The 26000-nt window shown below is 33.5% G+C and overlaps 1 protein-coding gene across 5 annotated transcripts in view; it reads left to right on the forward strand.

Moving 5' to 3' along the window:
* Positions 1-26000, forward strand: part of LOC130449908 (neurogenic locus Notch protein) — a 239375-nt gene that overhangs the window by 8891 nt on the left and 204484 nt on the right. For all 5 annotated transcript variants that reach the window (XR_008910506.1, XR_008910505.1, XR_008910507.1 and 2 more), the window contains exon 2: positions 19968-20046. Coding sequence is in view for 2 of the 5 variants with exons in the window: in XM_056787983.1 (XP_056643961.1) it covers positions 19968-20046 (79 nt within the window). In the remaining 3 variants the exon portion in view is untranslated. The remainder of the gene's footprint in view (positions 1-19967; positions 20047-26000) is intronic.

A 26000-nucleotide genomic window follows, 5' to 3' on the forward strand; every position in this document is an offset into this window, starting at 1 on the left:
ATTTAAAACATAATCAGTTTTTATTTTACGAGTTACGTTCGCGTCGTTTTTACGTGTCAATGGATGTAATCGAAGCTGCATCTGCATTATTTCCTATCGTCGGTCATTTGACCGATGAAAAAGTGCATCAGGTCATTGAAAAACCGTCGAAAACTCATAACAACGATAGGTAGAGAATCGAGAGTTTCTATAATGTTGATTTAGATACATTAACCTTGGTTTGAATGATGGTTGTTTATATTAAAAAATTATAAACAGCACAAACTGAATGTTGTATCAATTGATAGATGCAGCGTCATGAAAATCCAGATTGTTTTCGTATTTGGTATAAAAATGATGAATTTAATTTCCAAACATTAAAAAATACTAATTAAATCTGAATACGAGGTCTGGTTATTAAATAACGGAACTGCGCGCGTAGATGGCGCCCTAGACGGTTGGGGTAAAAACATACTCAACGTATCAATCCCAAATTTCTGGTTAAATTGAAAAAACTCGGACTGAGTGCTATGGGGACAATTCTCTGTCGTGTGCGCGTATTTTTGAGTGGTTTAAGCGCTTTAGTGAGGACCGAGAGAGCACTGCAGATGACCAGCGTCCAGGTAGCCCTGTTATTGTTTCAACTCCGGAAACAGTTATCATAATCAACCAAATTGTGCGTGCAGATCGTCAAATGAGCATCCGAATGATTGCCGATGCTGTAAACGCTGATAAAGAAACTGTTAGAGGAATTACACATGACAAAAGTCTGTGCGAAGTTGGTGCCAAACAATCTGACTCCTGACCAAAAGCTCTTGCGTCAAAAGGTCTGCGCAGATTTCCTCTAAAGGTTAGAAAAAGATCTGCTTTGAAAGGGACCCGATTTGAATCGATGGAAGCGATGAAGCAAAAAACGGCAGAGCTTCTGAAGGCACTCACTAAAGTAGACTTCCAGTACTGCTTCGATCAATGGAATAAACGTATGGAAAGGTATGTGGTGATAAGAGGGGAGTATATTGAAGGGAAGCATTCGAATGTAGAATAATTTTTATAATAAAACCCTTTTTCGTAACCACTATCATTATTTAATAGCCAGACCTCGTATTTCGAATTGATTATGTAAATACCATATGGGTAAAACGTAAAATTTGTTATGAAAAATATTTTTTGAGATATTCTTCGGACGGGAAACCAAAAATTATCTGTTTTTGTTTATTGTTATTATTTATTATTATTTATGATAATATTATAGATAAAATAATGTTAAATGTATATTTTTATGATATATAACCTCAAAACAATAACGAAGTTTATCATGGGAACAATGGTTTAACAAAAGGAGTAAATAATTACAACTCAATACACAAAATTAATAATAAATGAAGCAGGAGTAAACAATAATAAGCTGGAATATTGATTATGAACAAAAATAATAAAAAGAGGTTTGTGATCAAGACAAACATAAACATTCAAATGGACGAAATATTCAGTCCTTTAGTTTCAAAGAATAGCGGATTTTTTGTAATTGTAATCAATTATATTTACTATGTGCTGGATTACGAAATTGCTAGAAAATGTATTTTCTTGAACTAACCAATTAATTACAATTTATAAACACAAACGTAAATGCTTCAAACATCACGACTACTATGATTTGGTTAATGCAGCTCTGCAGCTCTAGAAATGTCAGTCAAAAACTTATTTTTTTTTCATGAACGTGGAAAACATATAGTATGCAACTCGTACAAAAAATGTTTGTTGCACTCGACGTGTTGTCGCTTGCAATAAACACTTACTTTTTGCACATATTTCATAAATAACTATAAATCTCATGTGTGACGTTGGCTTAAAAGAAAAACAGTATTTTCGGTTCGATCATTACATTATTAGTTTCTGATATCATGATTCTGCCTAATAATAATATTATTTTTGTTGCATAAATATCAAGGAAAAAGAATTTTGAGGGCGTTTAAATGGTATTTTTCACGTGGAAAAACCAATAAACAAACCAAGATTGAATTACGAAGAGCATTTAATAAGGAAATTGCCTTGTAATTTGTATTCTTACAGTAGGTAACTTCCTGAAGAATAAAATTATCCCCTTCCGTGACAGAGACTTTTATTAATACCAATTATAATCTTAAATAATCCTAAATTCCCTTAAGTTTTGAGATTGACAAATTAAAACACATATTTATAATTGGATATGACGTCATTGTTTTAAAAGTCAAAACAATTTTGCATGTGTTTGAACCCATTTCGCTTCTTCAGGTGTAGAAAAACGTTGATTTTTCAATTTATTTTCTTTACTCCAATAATAAAAAGAAATCATCGGGTGCCAAACAAGGACTGTACGGCGGAGAGGACAACCCATCAATTCGATCTTTTGATTGTTCAAAAACTTTTTGGTTTGAACTGTGTGAGAACTCTTTTTCTTCCCCTGATTCTTTCGAACACTTTTGGCAAACAAATGCTCATATACCATGTAGGGACATGTCCAGTTATTCTGAAATAACAGGCGACCACTTACTTTGAAGTGCTTCGTGCGTTAACCATTTTGGTAGGATTTGGCTTGTTCGGAAACATCCATACAGTCGATTGTTGTTTAGTGTCGGATTTATATGCATAGATCTATTATTCGTGGTACAAGACAAGATTTTTTTGAGCGATTGTCAAATTATGCGGAATCTAACGCGAAAAAATATTTTTGACAGCCAAAGTTTTATGCAATATTGAATCTATGCGAATGCAAGTATGCCTCAATATCACGGTATGTCACATGACCGATTTTATAATATCAGTTTACGTATAGCATCATCAACAGTCGATTTTGGACGACCTCCACGTAATTGCTGCTTGCACACTGCTTTTGGTTTAATCCACGAGATCAATTCTTTGACCAAGATGAATATTTCAAGTGTATGTAAACAACTCAAATAGCATTCGTATACCAACACGTTCTGGGCGCGTTTACCTTAAAAAATGTCAAACTTTACGACGGCAATTCCTATGCCAAAACTTAAGTAGCAACCCTCGGTAGAGTACAGTTGTAAAAGCTTTATGTTTCGGCCAACCAACAACCCCTTATAAATCGAAATTCCCAATATAAATAACTGAATGATTTCGGATAAAAACTAAAATTTTCACATATGGGTCTAAATGTGACAATGAAACAGAAGCAAACGTAAATTATGTCAAAAATTCAGAATAGCAAATTTTTTTTCAGTTTACTCTAAGGCATTGCTTTTAAACTGTTTGCCAAAACGACAAACTCAAAATCAGTTTTAAAAGCAATCGAAGGGTCTCAAACAAATATTTATAATCAGGAAGTGATTTTTGAAACGGAAATCCTAATGTATCATTAAAAAATTAACCATACACGAATTATCCTCGTATGAGTAAAAGGTTTGAGCGAAGGTAGATCATGAGACAAAAGAAACTTGCAAATTAGAATGGTAGTTAAACTTTTTCTGTCAAGTTGATGTAATTAGCAAGCGTAAGACAATAACTTCATCAAAACATCGGAGAATCACTATTTCCAGCTGCATCCAAATCTATCAGATAACATTCCAGACATAACAAATTTTGATTATAGTAAAATTGAAAACAAATCATTAAATAAACCATGTAACAAATCTAACAATTAAAAACTTAGATGGTGCTTCAGGTGTCCAAACTGTCGTCCGTCATGTTCCAAACATGAAATCAGTCGTTAACGGGTGGATAGGACATCAGTTTTCAATTACTGCCATCGAAATACTGCCTGTCGTATTCTTTCAATCATATTTTTCCTGTCGTGGGTCTTTTGGTGTAAACGAGATCTTTTAATAATGTTCGACATTTTTTAGATCAAACGTACCTTCGTAGGTGGATAAGACGTGTGAAATTTTTTATTTTACCACCCAGATTTACAGATCCAACTTAGATTTTGTTTATCCGAGGCACAACCTTGGTTCTATGAGCTGTAATGTATTTAAAGTCCTCAGATGGGGTGCTAACCTGGTCTGAAGACGCCTTCCTCCTTTTTCCGTGCTTGGCACCGGCAACAGAGTCATTGAGCTACTCAATCCACCCAACAACCCTGCAGGCGGAGTTGTTGGGTGTAACAGGTTATGGGAACTAACTACTTAGGCATCACACTATCAAGCTATGGAGATGTATAATCAGAAGTAAAAAAACAAATACAGAAAGCCAATAGAGCAGCAGGATGCCTCAATAATACAATGTGGAGAAACAAACATATTAGAACGGAAACTAAGACTAGAATTTACGAAGACTGTAAGGCTGAATAAGAGATCTAGTTTACACCAGTAGACCCACGACATGAAATGGTATGATTGAAAGAATACGGCAGGCAATACGAAGTAATTCAATGGTAGAAATTGAGAAGCTTCTGGAAACGATTACCATTTGACGTTTTTCTGTTTTTGTCGGTTTATATTTTTAAGTTTGATTTCAACGTAAACTTTTTGTTATTTCATCCTCTATAAATAGATTATTTAAGAAAATATTGATCGAAAAACCGAAGCCTAGTACAAGGAAAAGATACTCTAATAAAATTCTGTGTCTTATTTAATATCGCCCCTCACATACTGTTCCATGCCACTGGTTAAAAGAACGAATTAGTGACGTCAGAGACAGCTGCAAGCTGTTTTCCTATGGTCTAGTATTCACTAACGTACAGACACACATGTGAGAGAGTCTTTAACTGATAAAACATCGTTATTATAACGAAAATATAAAATGATGTAATAACAAAATAAACTGTTAAATTTTTATCAAAATGTTCGCAATGTAAATTTCGTTAAGACTTGAAAGTTGAAAATGATATACGCTTTCAATAGCATGAATCGAATAATCAGAAAACTGTTTTATTGTTGTGTGAATATGTTAATTTAAATATTATTTTTTTACGTAAAAAGCAATTAAAAAAACCGAGAAAAAATCGTAATTTCGCTGGAATTTGTCGAGAAGAGATTATTGGTACTAAAATAAAACATTTACATACACAAAACATAGGTTATGTAATCTTTAATACAAAAGGCTTTTGACCACTCCAAACCTTTTTCTATTGTTCTATACATCTTATGGTTATAAATGACCGAAAACTTGTATTAGCTCAGGTAAATTCATGAAAATTTTAGAAAACATTTCAATTATTCTGTAATGTTATTAGAAAATTGGGTTTTAATACTCTCTCATATATAGAAAGATAAAATGATATATAGTTTTTTATAGAATAACAGTCTCGAATTTCATTTTAAATGTTTTTCTCGCCATTAACAACCTTAGAGATGAAATAAAGAATTTAAATTAATCTCATAAACATTTTATTTATTGTATTACATCTAATAAATAAAGCAGCTGTAGATTATCACTTCATCGCTTTAAATCCAAATCCAACGTATAATTGCTTTTCTAATAAAAGGTAATTTTGTGACTGATCTCATATTATCATCTTAAACACTTCACCATTACAGACATATCCATATATTTGACTTTCGGTTTGCCTTTGACGTTTGCTGTTACAAAATTAAAAACATTGCATAAGACCATTCATAGTAGCTGTTTGACGTCGTTGTTCGCCGATAAGTCTGCCGTTGGTGACTTTTAACAAATTATATCTTTTTTCGTCAATAGCCAATCACATCTGCTTGCGTTTTTCACGTGATTTTGGCGTTTGACGTTCGAGCGTGATGTTGAGGCTATTTCTCTTTCTAATTATTTGTTTTTGGCGGTCTTTTGGCTTCGCTTCTTCTTCTCTCCTCTTCGTTATTTTCTATAAAAATAGGTTTACCAATAAAGCAGAATAATATCACGATAACAAAAGTTTTAGGTTAACGGCAGCAACGTCAAGTTTATGAATCAGCCTTTTAACCTTTTCACTTCTAATATTATTTCATCGACTATTTCCTTCGAAAAATTTAAGCCAACCAAAAAGCTGTAATATTTTATGTTTACCTAGCAACGATCAAATTTCAGCGATAATACTGCACTAGTGCAAATTATCGATAATTTGCACTAGTGCCAAATTTTCGTCTAGGATTAATAAACATCATTTGGTTTTAATTTTATATTTTAAGAAAAGGAACAATTATTGAAAATGCAATTAGAATATACAACTTTACTGGAGGCCGACGATGGTGTTTCTATGCTGCTTCCACCACTTCTTATTGTTACTTCGCTACTGTCATTTCGCATTTTTTGTACAATTTCCTCATGGTGTTCACTATTTACTTGGAGGTAACTCTTTATCGAGGCCTGATTTGAATGTCCGGTAATCTTCATAATTTGATTTTCTGAAACCCCAACCTTGGCAAGCTGAGTAACTGCCCAAAACGTAAACTCATTTTGAAATATTTTTTCACGAACAAAACTGTTGTCAATAAGTTACCGTAGATACCAATTCAATGCCAATATGATGATCGTCAACTACGGTATAATTTAAAGAATAACAAATTTTAAACACAGAATTAAGTTTATTTTAAATTAAATTTTTCTCAGGAAATAGTCTGCCAAAATGCCCTCTCGTGCATGTCAAATTGTCTCATAATTTCCTCGAGTGCGCGAATGCCAAAATTAAATTATCGACAATTTGACATGCACTCGGGACATTAATATTGATAATCTCTGTCCGTTAGAATGCATTTATGGATCTATTTTGAGTCGGTTGCAGCAGTGCAATGCTGAAGATGTTGCGCCCGGGTGTGGTCCACAAGCATGGAACATTCGTCTAGACCTTCTGAAATGAGGCAAAGCCGGGCAAGTTTTACTAGCCTGAGTATAGGAGGGCGTCGACGTCGTAATGAAGAGGTTGAAATAACCCTTCTAGTATAGATACGTCCGAAAAATAAACGGAATTGAAAAATACAATCCATAAGAAAAATGGGTTTTAATACCTAGGAACGTGTAGTAGTTCATAATGGATAAGATAATAAAGACCTAGACCTGTATGGAAAGAAATATGCAAATTGTTTATACATTGATAGATAATCATACTTAAATGCTTTCTAAAAGACGTAGACTTCCCTTATTCAGTTTTCTTCAGAACTGTTTATGTCAAATCCTTATCCTGCCAAGATCTACTGCTGATTCTGAGTGAATTATCTTAGGTATTCATTTAATTAATGGTATTCCTTTATGCTGTTTCCTTATGGTATTGGGTGTGTTGTTTCGTAGGGAATAAGCTATCGTTGATCTTACGATAGCTCGTCTTCCAGAATTGGAACACAATTTTTCCATATTTGTTGCATTCTTCAATGTACGTAGTGGTTCATGAGCTCTTGGTTTCATATACTAGATAGAGTGCATTTTGAAAAATGTTTATGCAAGTCAGCTTCACACAGAGATTCAACTTGCTGATCCGATCAATTTTGTCATAGTAGAGCTGGAAACGACTACGTAGACAAGTTGTTTTGAACAATTTTCAACAAATAAAATTGGTCCAAGTGTGGTCTAATTAGAAGATGACCCACGTGCGGGAGGTTCTGTGATGGTGACTACTCCACAAAATATTGAATTAGTGGAAGAAAACGCTTTTAAAAACAAAAGAAATTGCAACACATACCAGTAATTCCGAATGAAGTGTTTTAAGGATCCTACATGAGTATTTAAATATGACAGTCCAAAAGCAGCGGAAAAAAGTAAAGGTCACGAAAAGAACCAAAATAAAAGTACGCAGCAATCTTTCGGGACTGCGAGGGTATCCTTTTGATTGTCATTAAGGAAAAGAACACAACCGTAAATGCGGTATATTACTTTGACTTACTAAGGTAGTTGCGTCAAAAAAATTATCGAGAAAAGACGCGCCAAAATCAGCCAAGATGTGCACTTGTTTCATAATAATGCTCCAGTCTACATAGTTTTGCCTTACATGAACGTGGCTTCACATGGATCAAACATCCCTTCTATAGGTCTATTTGGTTCGCAAAGTTGAAGGGGTAGAAGATTTATCAGCGACCTTTCTTTCTACGTTTGGCTAAGAACTCATGGGCTATACCACGTGTCTCGTGCGTCTGATTATCATTTAAAACTCCAGATACTTGTTCCATAAGACAATTTTCAAGAATTTGCTTTCAAATTTTTGCTAGATCAAAATATTACATTGACGAATTTTGATCCTAGCTTGACATTACGTTAGTCTCTTGCCATTGCATCATGGTTGCCACTGATTAAGTAGAAATAAACAATTTCCTAACCTCAAATTCTATTTAATATTTTGTGAGCGATTTTAATATGAATATAACAAAGGTAAATGCAGTTAGCAATAATCGTATCTGCTGTTGCCTTGCTTTTGGTGTCTGATGGGCAGAAAAGAGCACCCAGGCTCTGGCTAGATAGAACAAAGGGAAGCATAGCTATAGAATTAGACGAGGAAACATACAAAAATTACTTGAGAAAGGACGAAGAAACATTTGAAAAACTCGTAAGGAAAATAACACATAAGATAACCAAGAAGTTTTTGTCAGAAATCAGCTGAACCTCATCTGCGCATGCTTTTAATCAATGCGTATTGCATTGCACGTTATCTTGAATCATGTCCAGCGGTCTAAAGTCATCGTTTTATCAAATCTCCAAAAAAAAAACGCAGTTTCCTACGATCTAATTTAGAAATTATTCATTCGCGTATATTCGCGAGTAGTAAAGTTCATCCAAGTCTTAAAATAGCATAAAGTTAATCGCACCAAATTAACACCTTCATGTTAATTAAGTTGAAAAGCAACAATAAACACAAAAGACTGTAATAAAGATGATGCGCGTCGTCAACTGCGACCGATATGAACGTTGCCAAAGTAACAATTCGTTCTTCGAATAAATTCCTCTAAACTTGTCTAGTTTTCATAATAATTATTTGCATATATCGCTAAGGTAAGTTAACCTCAAAAACAATAAAAAAATGTTTTCTTTCGCTTTTATGGCAAATAATACGTATAGAACAACAGCTTCAGTAAATTGGAATCAACCAAGCATCAACTAGTTGAAAGTCGACGATTTACGAGTGAAATAGATGAAGAATTAGTTTCGTTTACGCGCTACCGTGTGTGAAAATCATCGAAGAAGTCTTTAATGATCTATGAGAATGTTTACTTTTATATTTAAAACATTAGAGGTGATAATTTTGTAAAATTGACTATACCTTAATGTTATTTACTTTTTATATTGTAAGGTAACCATATGGTGACAGAAAATAAATTTGTGTGTTTGTCGGGATAATATATTACCCTCATAACTGTTTATTGCAACAAAAAGATTGCATCGTTTTTTCTTGAAATACCCTGTATTATACTAACATCAAGTAATGCATGAATTTGTATAAGACTAACCATCGATTCTGTATTATACTGTCAAAGTACCCAAACTACAAAGGGAACTCTGAAAAAATGAAGAACAAATTTGTTCGAAATGACCTTCATATAATGATACAATCCATTTTAGAAGTCTTTTTTTTTCACATTTTCAAATCCTTTCGATGTCTAGTATCGGTGTTCTGCTGCAATTCTACGAGATATTCTGGTGGAGTGGTATTCCCACAATAAGAAATCTAAAGACGCTCAATTGGACTTCTTCTCTCAATCTAAAGCCTTGAAGCACAAACACTGTTCAATGTATCCATTATAATATGGAATTCATTCGATCTTTGGACCTATAGATACAATTTGAGGTCATGAAGACAGACTATAAATCGCAGGTTGACAGGCTGGAATTCCTGAACTCCTCCTCCTCTTTCCATTATCCTCCAAAGGATGAAGTGACACCATTTATATTTGATTCAGTAGTTATTTCTATGCTTACCTAACACGTGCAATCTTTTCGGTATGATGCAGTCTCATATTTATTAAGGGTTTTGTTTGATCTACCCATCTAGTTGGAGATCTGCCTGGTTCATCACGTGCTTACTCTCGATTTGTCTCCGATGTGAAATACTAGGGCCATGTTCTATCCATTGTCACATTTTTAGTTTTATTACGATTAAACAGCAAAAACACCGTGCAGAATCATCAATTTTTAGCTGTTGATCTCTTTAGAGTCTCAGCTATGTCCATCAGCTTCACTTTGCTATTATAAGTAATTATTTTATCGACTTTTATGATGTTGTCGTCAGTAACAGCGTTTTAAACTTAGCTAACCACTTCTGATTTTCCTGGGGCGAAGTCTGCAAAATGTTTTTCTACCAAACGTAGGCTTTAATAGTACTTTTTTGCAAAAAAGAAATGCTTTTTTAAGACACGAAACTGGTTTATATCCTTTTTTTTCAAAATGCTTTATTCAGAATGCCATAACTCCCAAATTAATAGTAAGACAGCTGTCAAACTGTTACACATGTCTTTTGAAGGCTGGCGTTAACTTAAAATCATATGGATTTAATAGCAGTTGTCAGACTACGAACTTTTCAGCCCTCCTAAAAATTTAGAAGATATCAATTGTGGCGATTGTGGATGTTCCAACTGCATATTTGTTTGTACAAGATTACCAATTATTGCAGTGTATAAATTAGTCATCAAATTGTTAAGAGTTTCCATTGGATCAAGTTATTTAAAGGCAAATTGCTGAAGTTGATTTATAAATGGGTCAGGAGCTAAACTCTGTACCAAAAAGTACTGGATTCGTTTATTATGTCATTTCCATCTAAATAGAAAAAGCAATTAATTTTAATTTGAATAATTCTTTTAAATTCGTTTTTAGACAGTTGGCGTCCGTATTAGCTTAACTAGTTTGTTTAAACTAAAATAAACTATAGTAAAAACAAGGAGCAGTTTCATTAATTCGAACCACAATATTGATAAAAATGTTTTGATATGTTCACGAGGATGATAAACATATTTTTCTATTGAAATATTTGAACTAAAACATCAATTCAGTATCAAAAATAAATAATTTACTTTATTATTTAGTAAGACAATAAAACTATGGACTTTTCTATAGAAATACGAGGCATATTCGTAAAGGAAGTTACGTTTTGGAACGAATGAAGAACCAATACGTGAACAGCAAAGACATTTTTGGAATAAATATCCACCATTTTTACACTATAATCATAATGTGATTCACTGTTGACGTATGGAACGTATGGAAGTTGGCGAAAAACATCCCAGCCGAAGCTTTGAAGGGGTTATCAAGCCTTTTTCAACTTTGTAACTCATCTTCTTACTATTTCATTGTCCACCACAGTTTTTCTATACAGTCATGATAAAATAATGCACAAAATTTGAAAAAATGTCCAAACAATAAAAAAAAACTGAAAGAATTAATATAAACGAAATAAACTGTATAATTGAAGGGATTGAAAATTAGTTATCTAATGGGAACATCCGTTTGTATGAATTTTTAAATTATTTTCTTAAAATAAGTGTTGTCAGTATCGATGTTACAATTAGCGTCATACCAATTTTATTTAGAAAATAGCGTAAAACCCATAGATTAAGAGATATTTGCAAAAATTTAAAAAAAAACGATTTTTGTAACCTTTGATCCCTGATTTTAAAATTTACGACCATCTAATTATATGTGTATTTTGAGAATAGTTTTGGGATGCCAGAATACAACTTTTTACATAGTAATATACTGGGTGTGTCGATTTTCAGAGTCAACCCACTATAATGTCCGGACTAAACTGGATCAGTACCCAGTCGACTCGCTTTCCTAATTTTTGTTTTTGTCGTTGCTTCCCAACTTTCAGGATATACGTTTCGTTTCAAATTTGGGCAAAAACGTTTAACTGGCCCCAGTTTAGGCACACACTTCTCAATAAATGGAGGACTCTACAAAAGCTTCCAACAACAATGTCCTTTGCAAAATGAGCAATAACCATATCTGACGGTTACAGAATCTTCTGAAGGACAAATGTATGCGGAAGAACGATCACTTCTGAGTTTACTTTTCCGCTTTTCTGATCGGGCGATAGCTCGTTGTCGCCAAATTTTTGTTCCATTTGCTCCTTCTCAGAATATTTGGGTGTCGATGTTTTTGATTCTTCAACTACATTCTATTTCTTTGGAATCTCCCCGATCCTGACTTTATTTCAATCGGAATACCTGTCTCAATACGGGGACAGATTTCGTAAATTGTTTGTCTGGCTATTCCACTTATAAAAGAAAATCTCTCATCCTCCCTTGATTCTCCACGTCATTTTGAATAATGTGGAAAACATACTAGGAAAAGCTTATTGTCAAATTATATCCCGTTCACTATCTTACTTAGTCCTTGACGATGGTTGATCTGATTTACAGATTTTTCGATCATTTGCGGAATTATACGAGTCATTTTATATCTAAATCATTCCCTTAAATCCAAATTATTCTATCGGTTAACAAGACCTGACTTTTCTAATGTACCCAAAGGAAAAATTGAATAGGGATAAGATCAGGTCACCTAGGTGACAATTCCATTAATCCACGTCTTCCTATTCACCTCCCTTCATACGATTTAGAACATTCAGATTATAATGTAGCGAAACCAAATACTGGGATCCAAGTTTTTCATAATATTCGGATACGGAAATGCCGCAATTAGGTCCGGAACTACTGTCAAACATCGCTCAATTCTTAAATTTCCGCGAAAGGAATAAGAGCCACTAAATTTTCCATTGACGATTCCTACCCAAGCATTATCTTTTTGCGGACGCTGGGTGTGTTTTGTGTGAATCCAGTGGGGGTTTACCAAAACCTACTAGTGATATTTGTACCACTGAATCAAAACGTGGCTTCGTCTGTAATATATTCGAATATTAAGTAAATTTGGATGCCAAAATACAAGTTTTAACGTGGTAATATATTTGGTATGTCGATTTTCAGAGATCAACCCGCTATAATGACCGGACTAAACAGGATCAGTACCCAGTCGACTCGCTTTCCTAATTTTTGTTTTTGTCGTTGCCTCCCAACTTTCAGGATATACGTTTCGTTTCAAATTTGTGCAAAAACGTTCAACTGGCCCCAGTTTAGGCACATTAAGAACGTTCCTCGACTTCCCAATAAATGGAGAACTCTACGAAAGCATCCTACAACAATTGAATTCTCTACAATATTGATAACACAAATAGCGTGAAACTCATAGGAAACGAACGAGATATTTGCAAAAAATGTAAAAAGAAAACGATTTTTGTGAACTTTGATCCCTGACTTCAAAACTTGCAACCATCCAATTACTGGACTAGTTATATAAAATGTGTTAACCATTATTTCGTAGAGTAAAGTGCAAATAATTAAATTGAAATAAAGTGTTTGTTCGGATTTTTTCCCTCATTTGATACAGAGTATCTGTCGCTGTCGTAGAAACGGAATTTACTTTAGTTTACTGCTAGAATTATTTATATAATTATCTATATCTGGATATTATTATTGTTATAAACAAATTGTTTATATAAATATTACTTATGAGACACCCTCTGTAATATTATTTGGTGTTAATAACCTAACATTACTTTGTACATAAATAAAATCAGTTTTCCTGTATCTCGAAATACATAGCGCCAACCAAGTTCTATAAAATATACAGCGTAGGTTGTTTAGATTTTAATAATAAAATTTATTATTATTCATAGTCGAGAACCTTCTTCATACTATAGAGAAAATTATAGTATCTAAATATAATTTTAATGAACGTCTACCTACACATATACTAGTAGATACCACTAGGATGTATCTTGTTAGTTAGGTTGTTAAAAAGATTTAATAGAAGACAAGTTTGAGCGACATAATCAACGGCTACTGGAAGAGTGTTTGTTTTACATCATTATTTTGTGGATATTTGGTAATGGTAGTGCGGTTCATGAGTTCTTAGCCTTATATAGTAAATAGAGTGCTTTCTCAAACATCTTAATTCACGCGTCAATAATAATCATCAACAATATTATTAATATGCTCTACAGGCCATGAGAAAGCTGTGTGCAAGATAAGGGCCGCGTTTGCTAACAATGGAACAAAAACAGCGTCGAGAAGATGTTTCACAAAAATAAAACCGAATTTTTGCACTGTGTCATAACCACGGATGAAACGTAGGTCCATAGCTTCACACCCGAAACAAACCAATGGACTGAAAAGGAAGAACTGACTCCAAAGAAGACAAAGACCGTTCCATCTGCAGTCAAAGTCTTGGCGTCGGTTTTTTTGGGATGTGCGTGGGATAATTCACATTGACTATTTTGAAAAAGGAAAAATAAGCAACAGCGAGTATTTTGCAAAGTTTTTGCAACTTTTGAGCGAAAAAATCAACCAAAAATCACCGCATTTGGCTAAGAATGGTTAGGAAGAAAGTGTTGTTTCATCAAGACAATGCACCAGCTCAACAATCCGTTATTGAGGTGGTCAAAATTAATGAATTTAAGTTTGAATTGCTACCTCATGCACCCTATTTGCTAGATTTAACTATTTTGAGGAGCTTGACGACTCTTATTATAAAAAGTGTATGGAGCTGAAAGGAGGTAACGTTGCAAAATAAATTTTATTCCAAAATTTTGTGTTTTATTTGTTGGGCCAGGTCCATCTGGGACCATCCTCATATAGTAGAGCTCGAACCACCATTCAGTCAAGTTGTTTTGAAAAATTTCTCAAATTGAGTTTTCCTCTGTTAGCTAAATAAGGATTAGCACCAATACGAATCAAAAACAGATTGCACGATTGAAATTTTTTGGTTGGAGTCGAGACTCATTAGAAAATGAACCATGTACGATAAGTAGTAGGCTAACCAACTGGATTTTTCTACATTACAATTTTTTCCTTATCTAAGTATCACGATGTTCGATAATATACAATTCAATTAGAAATGTTTTATTTTGTTCTAATACCTCCTGTAAGTATTTTCAATAAATAATCACAATTTATGATAATTTTCTTCAGAATGTTTCTTTATGGCGAACGGTTTGCTTGACATGTACAACGATCTAAAAATCTACATATCTTCTAAACCATGAATTTTATCAAGTTATAAATCTAACCTTTTTGCTAAAAAAATTATTTTTGTTATGTTTAGATTGTACAGGTCGTCCCTGTACAAGTTATGGATTGTTTACCATTGGGCATTAGCCGCCACTGCCTTTCAGATGTAGTGTAGAATTATTTATTCTGACAACCACACTACATGGAAATACGTAATCATACATTAAAAATTCATAATGTTCAAATATATAATTTAGAAAATATAAGTTTTGATTTTGCTACTTTAAAAGTTTTACTTTAACTCAGAAACGAGAATATTTTTTTCATATAAAAGCGTTATTTCCACGTCATCTACTCACTCCACATTTTTTGCATCAAGTCCTGGAACACCCTGTACAAAAGACAATAATAGTAATAGAAAGCGTCCAATTTAATTGGATTGAAGGGTAGTAGCGTCCAATTTATAACCCCGCGTCGGGTCACCATTTAATTGTTACTCATATTGAAGGAGTTGAAGTATTGACAAATAAAGGTCTAATAATATGTTTCTTCAACTATTTATTATAAATTTAGCATCGTTAAGGAAGCTGTTGTTGACATGATTTTCAATTAGAAAGTTGTCCGGGCCAATAAAAACCTCAATTCTTCATAAATATTGTATTAATTATATTTGTGAGAGCTCCAATGATTTAGAAATCCGAAACTGCGCAATTAAACATCAAAATTAATAAATATGTAAATAATTTACTTGATAATTCAATTTTTTATATTGTTTTAATGATTATAGACCATAATGACTATGATACGAGGTCGTGTTGACTTTTCAGAGGTTTTTGGGGTCGTCTGTCACTAATTTTACATAAATTACAATTACAATACGCATAAAAAACTATTACTATTTTTATGTAAAAAAAGAGCAAATATTATTTTCTAAAACAATCAAAGAAACCGAGGAAACGTTACGTAAACATTATTCTAAAAATGGTCTTATTATGAAATGATTTTCTGCTTTCAAAAAATACCGTAAATTAAACTCCAGATCAAAATAACAGTCAAAACTCGCTTCCTCGAAAGCAAAAACCATTTTTTCATCCAATAAGGTCTTTAATGATTATTCAGAAAAATGGCTGACCGATATTATATTGCCTGATGGCACGTCTTAAAGTCGAAGCAACCGCTTCTATAAGTATGTGTACAGTTTGGGAACGATTCTTCTTCTTCATGTGACTGTTATTGATCGTTAACTATCATATTGACTATCATTGCTTTATTTACAGCTGCGCGGAATAGCTGACACATGCTTCTCCAGTTTTTGTAACTCTATCTATTAAAATAACCATAACAATTTCAAACGTTTGTTCAGAGCGTAGGAAAGACATAACATCGTGCCATCCTCATACGCGGATCAATGTTAAGATCTTGGATGCATTCTTGCTCATGTTTCCACGCTATGATCCCATTTATTTGTTTATTACGTTTTCCTAGTACTTTCTACTTGCTCTAGTTGTACAGTATTAACTGTTCTTTCTTCTTCTGGTTCATTTTGTTGTTTAGTTAGGACCAAAATTTGTTCTTCTTTGTCTCAAGCTTTAGTCCGTAATTCTGGAAGACTATAACAAATCGGTCTATGAGCCTCTGTAATTCTTTAAACGAGCTGGCGACTTCAGTGTATCGTGAATTGTTGATAAAATTTCCTTTAACCAAGACACCTTCATAATCGTTATGTAAAATTTTCATTAATACCCCTTCAAAGTATAAATTCAAAAGCTACTTTGTCAATCAGAGGACCAGCTCCATGTCCAGTGATACCCGTGGATATTGTAGAATTCGACTTGCTCTTAAAAACTGAAACAACGACTTTTTACTTTCTCGGATAAATCCAGATTTTATTTGATCTCACCAGACGGTGGTGAAAGGATCTAGAGAACATAAGGTAAGGATATACGTAATATACTTTTCTTTGAAATCTTGTATATATGTGTCATATTCACTGCTGATCAAAGGATCCATTGTGCCCTTTTTGCTTTCTGAGACTCAGAAGATGTTCGTTGATCTCTTAACCCCACTCCTTTAAGAGCATACAGGACACGGGATGGCTCTAGCTGCAAAAGATCATTGTCTTCTATTTCATACTAGAGGTTTGGACTTCTACTTAACAAAATCGTTTGCACTTTCAGCTGGACTTAGCATTTTTAGATGTTCAATTCAACTGCATATATTTATTGGTTGTAGAAGATTTAGGTTCACTTCTATTATAGTCGTTGAACATGTTCTCATGGCACATATCAAAGAAGGTTCTTATGCCGTTGAAAAATTGGTATTCAGACCAGTTCTAGCACCTCGGACCACTACTCCATAGTGGTTTTACTATCACTTTGTACATTCACTGTAGGATCTATGTGATACAACCCCAATTCTTCCCTGTGAAGTATCTGTACACCATCAAGATTTTCGTGGCTTTTGTGGTTATCTCCTTTTCGTGTTTGTTCACTATCTAGGGTGAGTCCCCGACAACTCCACTTTGTTTTCGATTCAATTGCTACAGAAGTTGATATAAGACAAGTAACAGTATCGAAAAATCAGCATAACTCCGGCAACGCTCATAAGTCTGGCAACGGTTGAATAAGAATAAAACGAAACGTACGAACGCGGATTACGAAACTATTTATACCGAATTTCAACAGCAACTTGCCGCTACCAAATCGTTTAACAGAGTGGAAGACATAGTAGAAATTGTAAAAAACAGGCTCTGTTGCCGATGCGCCGCATTCTGGACGACCATTATCTGTAATAACTAACAATAACGGAAACAGAAGCTCTGGCGATAGTTGAAGAATCTGCACTGCGGCTATCGGAAGAACTGTAAATATTCGATCGCATACACTCTCGAGTTTACCGTCCGCTCACTCCCACGCACTTCACGAGGATGATTTCGATCGCAGATTGGAATTTTACGAGCGATACCTCGGATGCAGTGAGAATGATCCGCAGTTCTAACATTCCATTTTGTGGTTGGATGAACGATCAGAATGCTGACGTTTTTATTGAAGAAGAATTGAACCTGCCTGGAGTGTGTGCGTGGGAAAGTATCCATGCGAGAAATCTTGTAGGTACGTACTTTAATGAGGATCTTGGGACGGGGAAGTTTTCTGGGACTGCTCGTTCAAACTGACAACGATCCAACGTTCGCGAACATCCGTCAGATCTGGCAGGATGGAGCTCTGACACAGTGCGCGTTTTGTGTGCAACAGTACCTCTTTTTGGAGAATAGATAGGTGGCCAGGACAGTCATGTGACCTGACGACACCCTGTGATTTCTTCCTGTGGTGCCTTTTCAAAGAGCACGTTTTTGCAACCCTTCCCGACCTCCGACATGCAATTGAGAACAACTTGAGATTCTTCGCTTGACATACTTCGCTGGACTATCCTTAAATGTATTTATGTTAATTTTGTTTTTATAGCGAAAATGTCTCGTTATATCCAGTTTACGTGACGAACGGTCATATCCCGGATGTTTTTCATTAAATAAGAGACTTGATGTGTTTTAATTTTTAATATATGGCACGCTGCCCGACAACGCGCTGTGTATTACTGATACTAATAACAGATTATTATTATTATTTTGTCCGTTCATCTAATTTGTTACCACGAAAATTATACGATGATATACAGGGCGATTCACATGTATTTATACGGTATATAGTGGGCTAACAGTGACATTTTTACTAGACACTAATTGATATTGTATGATTAATAATATATGGCAAATATTGGCGTAAGTATCTCCATTTTTATAAAATTGTTTCATAAAGAACGCGCGTTGTTCTCCCGTGTAGCAAGTAATTGTTACTAAAGAAACGAGAAAAATACCGACTATTGTTCCCATGGGTTCCTACGTCAATCCGGCTACAATTGAATGATTGTTAGTGATTTTTTGGCCAAAAATGAAATAAGAGCCACCGTTTTTGCCAGATGACTCTTTCCTGTTTTCGAAATACTTCGGGGAACGTATCATGAGTACATCCCATATAGGATATTACATTGGGTCCAGTATAAGCCTAGATTTGGGGTAAGTATGTACAACTCTGGCCCTTGCTTGGAAGCCATTATTATCTCAGACCAGATGCGACTTTGGGATCATAACAATGTTACTAGCTTGGTTTGCAACCCTGGACCAGGCTGGTTGTTTGAAAAATATATTGTTAATAAAATTACTTGATAAAAGTATGTTTGTAGTACTACTCACTCAAATACAGAGTGATTCATTTGAAAAAAAAAACGAAAAAATAATGTATCATATTCATATTAACGAAAAGAATATTTTTGGAGAATTTTTACTTCTATTCGAAAATTGGTTATAACTTTTAAATACCCTATAGAACACATCACAATCCCACATCAAGCTGATTTCACATATACCATAAAAGATGTTTCATTTAAAAAAATTTAACTTTGATATGGCACAGCATTCTGGAACAACCTGTAAGATTGTAAGTTATATTCAAATGTGACGACTAATGATGGGTATGACTCAAATTAACATCTCAAAGGACAAAAGAGACGCTAAACTTCGTATTAATATTACTGTAGATGTTTTTTAGAAATATGCAAAAAATTAACAAAATATCCAAATATGCAAAATTCAACATAGAACAACATAGAATTCACTCTTTTGTCATAAACAATATATGGGGTCCTAGAGAGCAAGCAAGTTTCATAAAAAAAAACTTGTAAAGCTCTAAAGCATGGACGGTCACAGAAATTTTGCTCAAACGTTTGGAATCATTTGAGGTGCGAGATTATTGCCCTAATTTAAACATAAATTGGGTCGATAGAGGTGCAAATACTTGAGCCTACGAACAAAATTTGAATTTGAATTTGAAAATTTGGTCTTGTGATGATGAACTCTAAAATATTTTTCATTTGGTAAATGGTTCAGGAGACAACAACACATAGTAATGTAACGATAGTCAATATGATAGCTAAGGGCCTATTTGGAAGGTGACAATAAATATTTGAATCAAAATACGTATAAATATGGTTTTTCGGTCAGTCCGGATCAAATTTCGCACGGTATGTCAACGATTCTCATTACATTATGTTTTTTTGTTGCAGGTTTTGAATCATGCTCACCCAATCCTTGTAAAAATGGCGGAACATGTTTGTCGCCCTTGAAAGAAGACAGTTTTTGCAAGTAAGTAGATAGATAGATGTAATACACTTAAGGAAATTACCGGAAATAACCGTTCAAACGCACTCCGTATCGCGTATGTGTTCATCAATAAGTAAAACAAGACCAAAAAAATGATACTATAAAAGTAATATCACCATCGAATTCCAGGGAAAAACACAATAAGATTTATGTGACAATCGGTATAAGCATTCAGTTTTTGTTGTCCCATTAAGAGTTGGAGATACGAGGTTTATCTGATATTTTGTTTCCATAATCATTTTAACTTCAAATTCTCTTTCAAATCCATACACTTAGTCCAACAATGTTTTGGAAATATTGATTCTAATTAGATTTTGGTCCAAATACGGTATCCAATGGGTGGATAGCTCACGCTTGTACATATCTCTTTAGTCAGTAGATGGAAAATGCTTTTTTCAGTATTCTTATTTTTCTTATCTTAATTCGGCTGTCGTCCAATATCATTTCGTGAACTTTTTCAATGATATGTATTTCGTAATTTTACGGTGATAAATGATGATGTACCTTTTCATTTCCTTTCCTTTCAAAAAAAAGTACTTAACGACGGATCCGTAGTCAATTTTTTCCATTTTCAGAAAAATCTTTACCAACGCCTCACTTATACAATTGTTGAATACAAATTAAGCGTCCAGAATGACTGAAATTTTAGTGAGAATCTCCAAACGCATGTGCAAATATATTTCCCAAGTACTGATATTATCAAGTCGAGGTCGCTAACTTTTCGGACAACCCTCGTATATTTTTTCGTAGTATATCTTCCTGTAGAATAAGATGATAGTATTAGTTTTATCGTAGCTGCTCTTGCTGTCTTAAAAAACATTGAAAATATAGGTTTTTGTACAATTTGAGATCTTTTAACAAAAATTGTTGTGGGACCGTGGCAGCTAAATATCAAAATGTACTATTTTCAATAAATAAAAAACAAAGCTTTCGAATTAACGACTAAGATAATGATCGAAATATAATATAAATACTGCATATTATATGAGAATTGCGTTATAACACATTTTTCATGAAATTTTAAATTCGTTTGGTTCAAAATAACAGTAAGATATAAATATGGAGTTTATTGATTTCGGTTGCAATACAATTGTTTTTATGAAATTGAAATCCGTCAAATTGAGAGTTTAGGTCGCTATAAATGAATATTGATAGATTTTTTTTTCAAAATATTAAAGATATGCAAAACTTACACGAAAGTTATTTAAATTATTTGCTTAATAATAGACTGATCATTTGGAGGAATATATCTTGTTTCTAAAAACAGTTTTTGTAGTTATTCTCAGTTGTTAAAAATTTGGCAGAACTATATAATTCATAGAATAACCTTCATAGAAAACGTGAGAGGAAAGCGAGCATCTATCAGGGTTTAATTTGCTGTCACTTTTTGTGAAAGTTTATCCTATTATTGAGTTACCTTTTAGATTGACCAATGTACTTCTTAACACAATTTAAAAAAAGAATGGAATTTTTTAAATTATGTTAGTTAATTTATTGATTGATTTTGTCTGTACGCTATCTTGATGTTTTGTTATGGTAAAGATGAGATATTATTGTCAGAATTAGTATGGTCTTATGTAAAAGTCACTGTTGATAAAGAATCTAGCTGGCCAACGCTTAGGAGGGTTCTAGAAATTGTTTGACGGTTGACAACGAACTATCCAGATGGAGCATCAAATCTTCCTTATTCCTCGATAAGCTTTGAAAATCCAAGCAACGTTCATTATGATAGCTGAACGCCGACTGACATGACGCACACGCAAACATAGTTACTTCCTGAATACCGTTCGCATAGAGAATTTACGTTGATTTAGATCAATTATAAGTTTTATATTTCATATTTTACGATAGTTGGTGGACGTTTTTTTTAGGTTCGTTCGACTCAAACATCCTGACACGCGTTCACCCTCCATTTATGGATATTATAATAACAACAAATTGTTGTAAAGCAAGCACATTGTAAAGATCGACTATCTCTTTTACTCTTATTGCCTACTGGTAGACACTTACAAATCAGGCGATGCTTATCGATAAAAAAGCAGAAACGTATTGTCAACCGTTTTTTAAAATTTCCTTACCTAGCCACCACTTCATTGTTTTTTTTTCTTACGAATGCTCGGTAGGCCGTGGCCGTACATAGCCTCATTAGTTCCATTGTTTTCGAGACGTGTGGGTCTTATTTATGGCCGTCGAGTCGGTTGCTTGGCAACCGACAACAAACCAAATATACGAGCGCTGGAATTACCCATAATGGAAATTGTATAGTACAAGAAGCAAAGGAAAAAAATAGCCTGAAAATTGGCACAAATTTCATGAAATTTCCTACAAAAATGATTTGTACGTACAATTAGTCGTTTTCTCAGAAAACGTGATCAAAAGTATTCTGTTTATTTTACAATCAGAATGTTTTGGAATCACCATCGTAGAACTAATACCAAAAATCGATTTTATTCATTAACACGTTCAGCCTATGGACCGCACCACGTATTTCATTTCGAACCTTCTCCACGGCTCAAGGGACCGTATTTAAATGTGTTTTACAGTTTGGTTGAACCATCCTGGATCCTTGAATCATTACCTTACACTTAGTCTATTTGATTTTTTTTACTGCACCCTTCACAATCTCTTCGCACCTTGTGACTTAGACCTTCTTTCTTCATTAGGCAATGGTATTTTGTTTCATCAGTAGCTACACTGATTTTAGATTCAGTATTCCTGTACCAAATAACAGTTCAATAGAAACTTTTCTATACCCCTTGAACGTCTTTCTCAAAGAAGTGTTGTAATTTGATCATTTGTTCAGACAGATTTTCCTTTGTTATAGTCGACCATGACTTAAGGTTTTACAACCATTCCTTATCGTCTGTCAATGCTTAATGTCTCATCAGCATGCTTTGTAGAGAACATCAACACGCTTATCCTTTCATTTTAATATTTTTATTCCTTTTTCGCTCTATTTTCTAGTAATTTGATTTCATTTTTGCACTTTTTATTGTTTTTTCCTTGGATCCACACCCCATATGGTGTTTGGGCCCTGGATAAAGTTTATCAATTTTGGTTGGGTTTAAACGTGTTGAATGTAATCTTTTTCATGAGCAATACAACATTCCAATGCTTTTCTAACTTCTTGATGCCGATGCCGATCTAAATAGGCTTCAGCTTCAGCTTTTTATTTGAGCTGAATTTCTTACCGGCGAGCATTTTAAACATTGAGAACAGCGAATAGCGAAAAGTCACAATAGATCTGGTCTATACGGTGGATGAGGAAGCAATTCGAGGTGTAATTCGTTCAATTTAACCATTGTTGTCAGCAACTTGTGAATCGGTGCATTGTTTTGGTGAAACAGCGGTTTTTTCTTCGACATATGAGATTGTTTTTCCTTGATTTTTGAATTCAAACGATCCAATAACTCTATATAGTATTCGCTATTGATTGTCTTCACCTTTTGGAGATAGTCGATTAACAATATTCCATGCGCATCCCAAAATATTGAAGCCATAATCTTCCCTGCTGACAGTCATGCTTTTGGAGGCTTCGGAAGTGGTTCACCGGCAGATGTTCACTCAGATGATGACAGTTTTGATTCCTACAAAAGTAGCTTCACTTAAATGGCTTTCACTTTTTCCTGACTTATCGAAATGTCATAGAAGTTTACACGTGGTTTTTTTGTTAGTTGATACTTCTTCAGGTATTTAATGTGATGTTTTCTTTTGATATCTGTTCTCTATTCTCCCTAATATTCATTATTTGTTACCAAGTTTCTTCAATGCACATTTCTAATTTTGTCGAAGATTAATGAAAAAATGGAAAAAATGTTTTTCATAAACGTCAAAACTTACGAGTCAAGCAACTGAAACTACTTGAACATATAGTCTTTGGAGAGTGAGTAAAATGAAGAATGTTTTTAAATTTGTAAAATATCAAACAGTTTTTGTTAGAACCCACTTATTTTTTATCAACTAATGCTGAATCTTTCCCTCTTTGTCGATATTTAAAAAAATAATTTTTTAATACAGGGTAATGTTCTAATTTGATTGGCCCGTAAAATGGCTCTACAAGGCCTTGGTCTTGGTCTTGCAGCCTCGTATATGGTCTTGGTCTTACATGCCTGGTCTTGGTCTTGGTCTTGCAGCCTAGTATGTGGTCTTGGTCTTGCATAGTCCCGTCTTGGTCTCGGTCTTGCTTCAAGATTCTTGTATTTTATAATTGATCCTAAAGAGTATAAGTATACAAAACCATCCCATAAAAGCAGTTTGAAATATATCAAAATCTAAGAATGAGAATATTTTATCTGCACCAATTGCGCCTGTACGGGATTGTGGAATGTGTATTTTTGCAATGGTAGGTAATTGATTTTTCTTAAAATGAAAATTGTTTTTGAAATGAAACCAAAACTATTTCCATTCATGATCGAATCTTGCTGAAATCTTTGGTAAAATTAGTTCTTGATTTAATATTAAAAATAATAGGTATTAACCATTTTTCAAAAAAAATTAGTTAAGGTTCTACTAGTTAACTATTTTGCTGTAAATTTGAAATGTAGATATCCTCAATATAATGAAATTAAATATTCAGAAAGTTCAGTCTAAAAATGTATCCATTTGTAAAAAAGTTTTTTTTCGCATTTTTGTCCCAAATTACATTACATTACGATACAAAAGATATTTGTATTTACTATATTTTGATACCTATTCAAATAAATTTTGATGAAATACCAGAGAACCCTATTATCGACATGATTAGTTATATATTTAGAAAAAAAAAACGCAACGTAACAAATATGAAATTTTTTTATTAATCAAAAACTTGAAAAATAGAAATATGAAAAATAAAAAGATATATTGAAACAGAAAACGTAAACAATCATTTCTGATTTACAGATATATGGTAAACAAATGATAATTTTATATCTTAATTACCCCCATAAATCAACAGGCACTTATTTTATTAGTATTTATTGTGAGTGGAATAATTTTCTCAACAAACATATTAGCTATACTTATTTAAAATTAAAATTGCTTTCATGATATTTTGAGTTAAAATTACACATTTCTTGAAAATTAGTTGAATAAATGGCAAAAACAGTCTCTCTTGGTCTTGCGTTTTGGTCTTGCACACTCGGTTTTGGTCTTGCATTTTTTGCAATAACAATCTTGCATTAGTCCTGTACATCTACGCCTTGGTTTTGCACATTCAGTCTTGCTCTTGCATAAGTCTCGCACATCTCGTCTTGCCTTCCCTAGTATGATTCACTATTTATAATTGAGGAATTCAATTATAGTTTAGAAATTATATATATTATATTTTCGTTTCCCAAATATTTTTTAAATTGATTTGTGTAAACTAAATAACAACAAAAGTTTATTAAAATACTTATTTAAACTTTTTGGTTTTTTCAAAATATCATCTAGAATTATTCATTATTCAAACTCTCCACTCTGTATTTGTTCGAGTTCGAAAGAAATAAGAAAAAGACAGAAGGCGTGCCCCGAGCACCACATCAGATAATAGATAATCCTTTTCTTTTGTATTCTTCATCCTACACACTCTTTCTTTCAAAGAACAGACGATTCAAGCTGATTTTATACCTGGCACCAGGCTGTAATATATTTTTGGTAAGACGAGACGGGGCGCCCGAGCAGCACTTCGACAACCGAGTTATGACAATCTTCTGGTTTTCAATAAAATAATCTCCAACTTACAAATGGATTATTATAAAAATATTCAAAATAAAAACTGAAAGGAACGATACGTGCGTACAGAAGACGATGAAATAAAAAAGTTTATAGATGTTGGAGATCAGCTATAAATATATGAAAAATGATTTTTTTAATTATAGTTTATTGCTCTTCTGTTTTTATGATGAAATTTTTTTAAACGGATAATTATAGTTTGAAAAATAAATAGAAATAAATCAATCAGACATAAACATTGA

The sequence above is a fragment of the Diorhabda sublineata genome, chromosome 10, assembly GCF_026230105.1.
Source record: "Diorhabda sublineata isolate icDioSubl1.1 chromosome 10, icDioSubl1.1, whole genome shotgun sequence".
NCBI classification, from domain to species: Eukaryota; Metazoa; Arthropoda; class Insecta; order Coleoptera; family Chrysomelidae; genus Diorhabda; species Diorhabda sublineata.